The 11,719-nt window shown below is 34.8% G+C and overlaps 1 protein-coding gene across 1 annotated transcript; it reads right to left on the bottom strand.

The window, feature by feature from the left end:
• Positions 1-2,893: 2,893 nt before the first annotated feature.
• On the bottom strand, positions 2,894-4,732 carry LOC102590665 (F-box protein At1g67340). The gene is made up of 3 exons (XM_006352125.2): positions 4,410-4,732; positions 4,161-4,323; positions 2,894-4,062 (listed from the first exon to the last, which is right to left on the bottom strand). The coding sequence occupies exons 1-3, from the start codon at positions 4,661-4,663 to the stop codon at positions 3,307-3,309; spliced, it is 1,173 nt and encodes a 390-aa protein (XP_006352187.1). The 5' UTR covers positions 4,664-4,732; the 3' UTR covers positions 2,894-3,306.
• Between the last annotated feature and the right edge of the window lie 6,987 nt (positions 4,733-11,719).

Raw genomic sequence — 11,719 nt, 5'->3', positions numbered from 1 at the left:
TAATTGAAAAGGGAAACTTTTATGATTTTGCAAAAAGCAAAGAAGATCAGAGTGTAAATCATTAAAAATGATAAAATAAGATATAAGTCACAAAAGAATATATGCATATATATATATATATATATATATATATTAGGGATGCAAAATAAGAAATTACTCTTTATTAACCAATTTGGTTGAAAAGTAGTCTTGAAAACTGAACAATTAAGTTAATTTGAAAAATGAAAAATATCTCAACAATTCAATTAATATGAAATGAAGGGAGTAATTGGTAAGGCATTAAATGAAGATAGAGAGGGAGGGAAAAAGAAGTAAGAATTGTTAGGGGAAATGGGAGCAAAATCTCAAGGTTACTCCTAAAAGGAGTGAAGTTAACAAGTCAATAATTTCCATATTGTTGTTTCTCCATGTTTAGCATTGGCATGTCCTCTACTTTCACAACCACTTTCTGTTGAGGGAAAACATTATATTTCATATCTAACCAACAAACCTATCTGAGGTTAGACACCATATATTGGACCACTCCACCACCCTTCTTTTTGTATATACACAACAAGATGTGATTGCTAGTTTGGGGGATACTTATTATTATTGTGAATAAGTGCACCTCCACCATGTGCTTGCCTTAATTTTCATGACTTTGTTAACCCTTTTTTTTTTGAACTTTTATTTTGATGATTCTAGCTAGCTAGGTACATAAAAGTATTTATATTATATCAAGTCATGACTTTAGACCCAGTAGCTCTGGCTGTTTTGATACCATGTTGAAATGTATAATCATCTTAGCTAAAAACATAAACTGTTATAGAGAACACACTATTATTAGTTAATTGTATTCTCAACGTCACTTGCTACCATATGTTAAAAAAATTTAGTTATGGTGGAAATTATTTTCTCAGTTCGCTAGTGTGTATTTGTCTATAAGGAGTCATGGTTGGGAACAAACTATTCTAGGATTGATTATTTTGAGATAAGTTATTTCATCGTGTATATGTGATAATTTATTTTATCACTAAGGTATAATGGTAGGATAAATAATCTTAGGTCTGCCTAATACCTCCAACAAAACACAGGGTAAAATAATCCTGTATTTTATCTCTGAGATTATTATACCTTATACCTCACACAAAACGACTCTTGAATCCTATATTTTGTTTTTGCCTTCCTTCGGAATTTTTAAACTCGGAAAAAAAGTTCTCCCCCATTTTGCTTTCTTTCTAGTCCTTTTTTTTTCATCTTTTTCTTTGGTCAATCTCTTGTTCTGACATTATTTGACCCTAGTAATCTGACACTATTTGACCAAACACAAAATAAATAAATAAATAAATTTAGAAGTTGAAAAATCACAAGACAAAGAAATCCACTTTCTTCATTTGCGATGTTACCTTTTTTATTTTGGGTAAACTTATCTACTCTTGTCAATATGAACACTTTGGTTTAAAAGTTTTATTCAAATAAAAAAGACTTTAAGGGATGCCTTAGTACTTATTTCTAGTACAAATTGCAGGTTTTCTTTGTACTTTTAACAGTACAAAAGTACTTTTATAATACTTCTTTCGTTTTAAAAAAAGATTGAACTTCTTTTTTTTAATCAGTTTAAAAAAGAATGATTTTTTTCTTTTTTATTGTTAATATTTTAATTTTAGCTTTTTACGTGACATATTTAAGGTCACAAGATTAAAGAGTAATTTTATACATTTGATATAACTTTAATTTAGGACCACAAGATTTAAAAGTCTTTTTTATTTTCTTAAATTTCGTGTCAAGTCAAACTAGATCATTCTTTGTAAAACGAAGGGAGTAAACATTAATAATATATGCTAAGTATTATATGTATAGAATAATAATAATTCAGTCAAGACTCCAAGATCTTAGTTAATTTCATGAAATGCTACGATCTTCACTATGTAATGACAGAAACAGGCAAAGGTCATGGAGAACTATTATTGTTAGCTACCTTACAAAGAAGACTTCTCCGCGATTATCATTTAAATTTCCACTTTATTACTCTCTCTTTCATTTTATGTGGCACTTTTCAGATTTCAAAATTCAAATGAATCTATCTTTGCCTGTAAGTTTTTTATAGATCCTTTAAACATTTTGAATTATCAATTATTGTGACTTATAATACTTTTTACGTAGTTTACAAATATATAAATTTCATTTCAAGAAATTTGAAAATTCTATGCACAAACTCTCGGTCAAACTTAAACGGTTTGACTCTCGAAAAACGAAAAGTGCCACATAATTTGAGACAAAGGGAATATTAAATTTTTTATGCTTTACTTATGTAAATACGATTGTTCATCATATGTTCTTCAACAACATTTATCATCTTCTGATATAGAAGAATTAATAAAATTCTCTCTTGTTAATATTTTATTGTCGATTATTCACTTTGTTAGTTCAATTATTTCGCCACAACTCTTTTACATTATCAAAAAAGAATTGATATAGATCTCATTCAACAAATTCAATTGATTAAATTTTTTTTAGAGAAGGCGAAATTTGATTAATTGATCAGAGGAAAGAATCAAATAAAATTTTAAAGTAAACATACTAAACTAGTAGAAAAGAAAGCACAATTAAATTTTGAATTTTGCTTTTCAAGACTTTTTCCAGCTTTTAGCCTTTAACCTAAAACCAAGAGACAAACTTCTACTTCCAATATATTTGTTGTATAGTTGGTTCTTAACCAAATCTCTCATCACCTAATTTTTTTGGTCTAAAAGAAAATGACACATTTTTCTAACCTCATAAATATCTACATAACTTATTTTAAACCACAAATTTCAAAAAACTCTCTTTATCTTAATATCGGCTTAAATCAAAATAACTCATATAAATTACTACAGATAAAGTATTATTTTTGTTTAAAGCAAGCAAAGATGAATAGCTGTAAAATGTATAGGCCCACATTTCATGTAAATTTAAAGAGAAGTTGAATGAGGAATAGAGATATCATTTGGTCGGGAGGCAAGCATAAAGAGAACCCATCATCATATTCCCCATTCATTTTCTATTTTTTTTTCCAACCATACTCTAAATTAATACTCCTATTTAAAAAATATTAATAAAACAAAAAAAAGACTTCAGAATAATTTGCTTTTCTCCTTTTTCCTCTTCATACAATCCCAATTTTTTTTTTACTTGTTCTATACAAAAATAAAGACCATAATTATATTCCCAAAAACGGCCACTAACTTGGCCCTTCTTCCTTTTTTTTTTTTACCTGCCAGTGAATTTTTGAGACTCACGTGCCGTTACCGTCACCTTCACAGTCAAGCACACTGTTACTCTCGCCGTTTAACTTTCCACCATATTCTGATCCTCCTCACCCATTTCGCCGTCACCGTTACCGTTACCGTCATTTTCTCCGTCTTCGTCAATCCATCTCTCTACCAGTGTACACTCTGCTTTATGACGCATCTTCCAATCAAGCGCCTGGCAAGCGCGTGAGCAATAGTTAACTGTACCACAAACGGAGCATCGACGGAATTCATGCCTCCTACTTTCGGGTCTTCCACAACCCGCATGTGAACAAAGCCGGAGCCCGGAACCCGGGACTCCGCCTTTCGAAGAATTCAAAAACCATTCAGTTAAAAACTGATTAGCCGGGTGGGCTTCCGGGGCAGGAACATTACAGCCGAAATCACTCAGTAACGGGCACCCGCTACCTGCTCCGTGCCGGTGATGAGGCAGCGGGTTCCACGTCAGCCACCCGCCGGCGGTCAGAGCTGAAGGCGTCATCGATAAAACGGCAGCAAGCTCACGCGCGTTGGCTTGGACGAGGAATCGCCGACCTTCCGCTATGTTTTGCTTCACGCCGTACCCATCTTGAAGACAGTGACCAAGCTCTCTCAAAGCATCGATGTGGCCTAAGAAGGCGGCGCGTGCACACAGAGCAACTCCGGCGCGGAGGTCCTTGTCGTTCTTCGAACCACCGCTGCCGTTGAACTGGATAACGGCGAGAGAGTAGAGCGACGGCGCGTGAGAGCTAATCGCCGCCTTCGCCATCAAGGACGCGCCGCTTCCTCGATTTTGCAAACAGTAGAATCGAATCTGTGTCCAACAATAAAAAATCGCACTTAATATATATACATATATATATAATTAATTTTAATTCCCCATTAATAAAATTAATTGTTATTAATACTCACCATGCCAAGGGTGTAACAAGCTTCAACATTTCCGGCGTCGGCGCATTGTTTGAGAAAGCGTTGAGCAGATTCCGACCAGTTTTGTGCTTTCACGGTTAACATTTTCTGAGAAGCTTTTGATAATACAAGCGAATGATGACCTAACCCATTTAGTCTTTTGCATCTGCATATCAAAAAAAAAAAAAGCATAGCCCCATTAGATACAGATTTTTTTAGTTTAGTTTTGATAAAAAGAGGATCGGAACCTACGTAATCAAAACGTTAACGAAATCAGCCGGCGATGCAGCAGAAGAAGTGAGTTTGCAGAGAATAGAAACAACGAGATCATCAGGCAAAGAATCAAAAAGATCAGGATGATGACCAGTAATCTCCGGCGAAAGTTTAGATCTTTTCCGACGGTCTCCGATGCCAGAAAAATCATTTCTTTTCCTCTTAACAATTTTGTTTTCTATACACATGTTTACTTTTGGATTTGGATAACAAAACCCTCTCCTTGTTCTCATTCCTTTATACACACAAACAAAGATAGACAGAGTAAAGAAAGAAGGGTAAAGTAAAACAAACAAACAAACACCAACGACGACAAAAGCCGAATGCTCTGTATATATATATAAAAACTCAGGACCCAGGCGCAGGATTAGAGATCAGATGAAATGACTTAAATACCCCTTCAAATTGGTCTCTACCTTTGAAGATAATAAAAAGTTGGTCAAACGGCGCTGACCAGATCCGTCGTCGAGGACACTTGCTTTAATTTTTTATTTATTTATTTGCTGCATACGCCAAAAAGGTTTAAAATGTAAAATAATTCATTTTTTCACAAAAAGAGAAACAAAGTAATTAGATGTATATAATTACAAACAAAAGAATTAATTTTGTGCTATATCTTTTTTCTATCTAACAAACTGATTAATCGTAATAATAATAATATCGTATGTATATACAAGTGGAGCTACTAATGTTGTTTAAGTAGAGATTCGAGGTAGTTGTTATTTCTGTTTGTTGGTTTTAATTTCTATGGGGTTTGTTTTAAAAGTAGTTAATTTTGTTGTGATTAACTTAAATAGGCAACTAATTACGGTTTGTTTTAATTTCTACGTTCTTTGTTTTAAAAAGCGGTTAATTTTGTTGTGATTAAATTAAATACTATTTTATAAGGAATAGTGTATTTGTGGTAAAGTAGAAATTGAGGAATACGTATGGTAGATGAGAGTGGGGCAACATTTGTAACAAAATTCAGATAGCAAATTTTGGGGACTGAACGACCCATTCACTTTAAAGGTCAAAGGGGTGATTTCAGCAATTGCACAACTTTTTTACTGCTATTTTGTTTTTACTTGCATTCTCAGTTTACGTTACACATACTATTCATTTGTTTTTCATGAATTTTAAGATATACTAAATGGGATAGTTGATTAGGGTTATGCAAAAGTATTAAAATATAAAAATTAATTATGAAAAAATTGTTGGGTTTTAGCAAGGTGTGAATGAGAATTAAGAAGAGAAAATGGAAAATGTGGGGGAACTAATTTTGGAGAAATGAAAAGTCATTTCTCACATATTGGTAGAAGAAAGGAAAATTGTTGTTCTTATATTAGGAAACACTTCATTTAGCTCTTAAAGGGTTAAGAAGAAGGTGCTCCTCGCGCCGTCGTCGTCGTCGCTCGCTTGGATTCGAAGATCATGGATTATGACCTGCAGCTCTTGAACTTGGGTGACGACGGTCTTACTGTCTATCATCTTATAATCCAAAAACTTTGCCACAATGAACTTCATCATTCCGACATTCTTTGTTTAGTACTTCTTTTCTAAAGCATCCCAAAGTTCTTTTGAGGTCTTGACACTACTGTACACATTGTACAGATCATCTTGTAGGCCACCCAGAATATAGTTTTTACACAAAAAAATTGATTGCGTCCATGCTTCTGTCACCAAGAATCGTTCTTCTGCCGGAGTTTCATCCGACATAACATGAACGTTCTCATTAATGAACCTCTGCAGACTCAACGTAGTCAGATAGAAGAGCATCTTCTGCTGCCATCTCTTGAAGTCGACTCCAGAAAACTTTACAGGTTTCTTAGCCCGTGCAAGGGCAACAGTTGAATGATTGTGTGCAACCGATGTTGTTGCAGCACTCACTCTTCCAACATTTGCTTGACTTGAATTTGTCATTTTTCTGTCACAAATGGCAGACAATTTTAGTATGTGAAATACTAACAGTAAAGAATAAATCCTTACACAGCCTGTTTCTGATTTAACGATAAAATTTTTATGTTCTTTTAATCGTTAATCAAATGAATTTTAAAAATTCAAACATATTAGAAAACCATAAATGTTTTAATCTCCAGAAACCTCAAATACAGAAACTATTAGATTTCTTAAGCTTGTTATCTCCTGTATTCAGGTTAGAAAAAAACAGAAACAGAAAAAGATGAAACAGACAGAAAATAAAATTCGATCCCACAGAACTCACTGTGTTTCCTTAAGAAATTTAATCCCCTCAAGTACCCGAGGCTACAGATTAATCCCTCTCAAGATAAAACAGATTAACTATTAGAGAAGTTTCGGTACCTCAAACTTCACTAATTTCAGCGAACGCAAGAACAACAACGAGAGTACACACAGACTCAGTCGATCGACAATTTTGTTTTGTAAGAAAATGTATGCAGAGAGGAAAAAAATTTCAGTGTTGAAAAACGGAAAAAGACTCTCTATTTATAGCCACTTGCAGCAAGGAACGCGTCTGTTCGGACAATGGTGTGTCTTTTGGGAAAAATAACGTGTTTTTGGAAGGAATAGGTCCCTTCAGAACAATTTTACCGTTACACGCGAATTTCAAATAAATTCCGTTACGCGAAATTAAGGGAAAGGGGTCAAAAATACCCCTCAACTTTGGACGGGTCGGGCATTGGGTTTAAAATGGGGAATGGGTCTTTTTTTAAAATTTGGGTTAAACTGAGTCAATTTGGGGTTTTCCATCCAATTGAGGGGTAAATTTGGTGAAATTAGTAACGGGAGGGGTAAAAATAACTTCATTTTAACGGCGAGGGCGTAGTCAAACAATAAACCAAAGTTGAGGGGTATTTTTGACCCCTTTCCCTTAATTTCGCGTAACGGAATTTATTTGAAATTCGCGTGTAACGGTAAAATTGTTCTGAAGGGACCTATTCCTTCCAAAAACACGTTATTTTTCCCAAAAGACACACCATTGTCCGAACAGACGCGTTCCTTGCTGCAAGTGGCTATAAATAGAGAGTCTTTTTCCGTTTTTCAACACTGAAATTTTTTTCCTCTCTGCATACATTTTCTTACAAAACAAAATTGTCGATCGACTGAGTCTGTGTGTACTCTCGTTGTTGTTCTTGCGTTCGCTGAAATTAGTGAAGTTTGAGGTACCGAAACTTCTCTAATAGTTAATCTGTTTTATCTTGAGAGGGATTAATCTGTAGCCTCGGGTACTTGAGGGGATTAAATTTCTTAAGGAAACACAGTGAGTTCTGTGGGATCGAATTTTATTTTCTGTCTGTTTCATCTTTTTCTGTTTCTGTTTTTTTCTAACCTGAATACAGGAGATAACAAGCTTAAGAAATCTAATAGTTTCTGTATTTGAGGTTTCTGGAGATTAAAACATTTATGGTTTTCTAATATGTTTGAATTTTTAAAATTCATTTGATTAACGATTAAAAGAACATAAAAATTTTATCGTTAAATCAGAAACAGGCTGTGTAAGGATTTATTCTTTACTGTTAGTATTTCACATACTAAAATTGTCTGCCATTTGTGACAGAAAAATGACAAATTCAAGTCAAGCAAATGTTGGAAGAGTGAGTGCTGCAACAACATCGGTTGCACACAATCATTCAACTGTTGCCCTTGCACGGGCTAAGAAACCTGTAAAGTTTTCTGGAGTCGACTTCAAGAGATGGCAGCAGAAGATGCTCTTCTATCTGACTACGTTGAGTCTGCAGAGGTTCATTAATGAGAACGTTCATGTTATGTCGGATGAAACTCCGGCAGAAGAACGATTCTTGGTGACAGAAGCATGGACGCAATCAATTTTTTTGTGTAAAAACTATATTCTGGGTGGCCTACAAGATGATCTGTACAATGTGTACAGTAGTGTCAAGACCTCAAAAGAACTTTGGGATGCTTTAGAAAAGAAGTACTAAACAAAGAATGTCGGAATGATGAAGTTCATTGTGGCAAAGTTTTTGGATTATAAGATGATAGACAGTAAGACCGTCGTCACCCAAGTTCAAGAGCTGCAGGTCATAATCCATGATCTCCTTGCGGAAGGTATAAATTTATTTAATGCCTATGTTGAACATATTAAGTCTATTCTTAATGCTCACATAATCTTTAATGTAGGATTTATTGTAAATGATGTTTTTCAAGTGGCGACCATTATTGAGAAGTTACCTCTGTTGTGGAAGGACTTCAAAAATTACTTGAAACATAAACGCAAGGAGATGACTGTTGAAGATCTCATGGTAAGGCTGAGAATCGAAGAGGATAACAAGACCGTAGAAAAGAGGTCACGTGGTAATTCAGCAATATCTGGAGTAAATATTGTTGAAGAAGATCCCACAAAATCAAAGAAAAGAAAGAAAACATCTGGTCCAAAGAGCAATCCTCCTAAGAAGAAATTCAATGGAAACTGCTTCAATTGTGGCAAACGTGGTCATAGGGCTACTGAATGTCGGGGTCCCAAGTAGGACAAGAAGAAGGATCAAGCAAATTTGGTTGAATCCAAAGAAGAGATGGACGATCTCTGTGCAATGCTTTCGGAATGCAACTTGGTTGGAAATGAGAATGGTGGATAGATTTTGGTGCCTCATGCCATGTTTGTGCCAACAAAGAATTATTTGCATCATATACTCCAACACCAGCAGACGAGAAGTTATTTATGGCGAACTCCATTGCTGCAAAGGTTGAAGGAACTGGCAAGATCCACTTAAAGATGACATCGGGCAATGTGGTGACTTTGAACAGGGTCTTGTATGTTCCAGAATTGCGAAAGAACTTAGTTTCTATACCAGTTCTTACCAAGAATGGATTCAAATGTGTATTTGTTTCTGATAAAGTTGTAGTAAGTAAGAATGAGATGTATGTAGGAAAATGTTACCTCACTGAGGGCCTCTTCAAACTCAATGCAGTTGATATGAATAAAGATTTTGCTTCTTCTTACTTGTTTGAGTCTAAATATTTATGGCATGAACGTTTGGGACAGATTAATAAGAAAACATTGCAAAAACTGATTCACTTAAATGTTTTGCCTAAATTTGAGTGCAATAAATCAAAATGTCAAGTTTGCATTGAATCTAAGTATGTTAAGCATCCTTATAAATCTGTTGAAAGAAATTCATATCCCTTATAACTGATTCACACTGACATTTGTGACGTGAAGTCAACACCATCACGTGGTGGGAAAAAATATTTCATAACTTTTACTGACGATTGCACTAGATATTGTTATGTTTATTTGCTAAATGGTAAAGATGAAGCAATAGATGCGTTTAGGCAATATAAAACTGAAGTTGAAAATCAGCTGGATAAAAAAATCAAAATGATCAGAAGTGATAGAGATGGAGAATATGAATCCCATTCGCAGAAATATGTTTGCAAAATTAAATTATCCATCAAACTACTGCTCCTTACTCTTCTCAATCTAATGGAATTGCAGAAAGGAAACACCAAACTTTATAGGAAATGATGAATGCCTTACTTATAAGTTCAGGTTTACCACAAAACTTGTGGCGGGGGAAGCTATCATTACAGCAAATCGAATACTCAATCGTGTGCCTCATAGCAAGACACATGTTATTTCATATGAGAAATGGAAAGGTAGAAAACCCAACTTGAAATATTTTAAAGTGTGGGGGTGTCTAGCGAAAGTCCAGGTTCTTATACTTAAGAGGGTGAAAATAGGACCTAAGACTGTGGATTGTGTATTCATTGGATATGCCACAAATAGTAAGGCATGTCAATTTTTGGTTCATAAGTCCGAACATCCGGATATTCATGACAATATGGTAATGGAATCAGATAATGCTGAATTCTTTAAACATATCTATCCGTATCAAACTAGACTTGAGTCATCTAGTGGGGGGGTCTAAACGACCTCGAGAAGAACCAAAAGAGAATGAACCTAATGAAGAGAGTCTAAGGCGCAGTAAACGTCAAAGGACAACTACTTCATTTGGATCTGATTTTGTAACATTCCTTCTTGAAAGACAGCCTCAAACATTCAAGGAAGTTATGTTGTCTAGCGACTCAACCTCTTGGAAAGAGGCTGTCAATAGTGAGATTGAATTAATCTTAAGCAATTATACCTGGGAGTTGGTTGATCTTCCTCTAGGGAACAAACCCTTGGGTTCGAAATGGATCTTCAAAAAGAAGATGAAAGATGATGGAACTATTGACAAATATAAAGCAAGACTTGTTGTCAAAGGCTTTAGACATAAATAAGGTCTTTATTATTTTGACACATACTCGCCAGTGATTAGGATTACATTAATTCGAATGTTAATTGCCCTAGCTACAGTATACGATCTCGAAATTCATCAAATGGATGTGAAAACTGTCTTCTTAAATGGAGAGCTGGAAGAAGAGATTTACATGGAACAACCTGAGGGTTTCGTAGTTCCCGGTAAAGAAAAGAAAGTATGCAAACTTGTTAAGTCACTTTATGGACTGAAACAAGCACCGAAATAATGGCATGCAAAGTTTGATCAAATCATGTTGGCAAATGAATTTAAGATCAATGAATGTGATAAATGTGTCTACATTAAAGACGTTCCAAATCAGGAAGTCATTGTATGCCTATATGTGGATGACATGATGATAATGAGCAAGGACATTGCTAATGTAAAAGCTACTAAGCGTATGCTCGCTAGTAAGTTTGATATGAAAGATCTAGGGGTTGCTGATTTGATATTGGGAATTAAGATTCATAAAACTCCTAACGGTCTAGAATTGTCTCAATCTCATTATATTCGAAAGATACTTCAAAAGTTCAAGTACTTGAATTTCAAAAGGGCAAAGACCCCAATTGATATGAACCTTAATCTTGCTAAGAATAAATGTGAAATTCAGTCTCAATTGGATTATGTCAAAGTATTGAGAAGTTTGATGTATATCATGAACTGTACACGACCAGACATAACCAGCGCTATAAGTAAACTGAGTTGATACACAAGTAATCTCAATCAAAATCATTGGATGGCAATGAAGAGAATTTTAGGGTACTTAGATGACACTCAAAACTATGATTTGCATTACAACAAATATTCAGCAGTTGTTAAAGGATATAGTGATGCAAATTGTATTACTGGGTCAACTGAAACGAAATCCACGAGTGGATACGTTTTCACTATTGTGGGAGGAGCAATATCTTGGAAATCATCCAAACAAACATGTATAGCTCGCTTTACAATGGAGTCTGAATTCATCGCCTTAGACAAGGCAGGTGAAGAAGCTGAATGACTCCGAAATTTCTTAGAAGATATTTTGTTTTGCCCAAACCAATGGACCCTATATGCATACACTGTGATAGTCAA

The sequence above is a fragment of the Solanum tuberosum genome, unplaced genomic scaffold, assembly GCF_000226075.1.
Source record: "Solanum tuberosum cultivar DM 1-3 516 R44 unplaced genomic scaffold, SolTub_3.0 scf00145, whole genome shotgun sequence".
In the NCBI taxonomy this organism is placed as follows: Eukaryota; Viridiplantae; Streptophyta; class Magnoliopsida; order Solanales; family Solanaceae; genus Solanum; species Solanum tuberosum.
The sequence above is the reverse complement of the archived record's forward strand: the minus strand, read 5'-3'. Positions and strand labels throughout refer to the sequence as shown.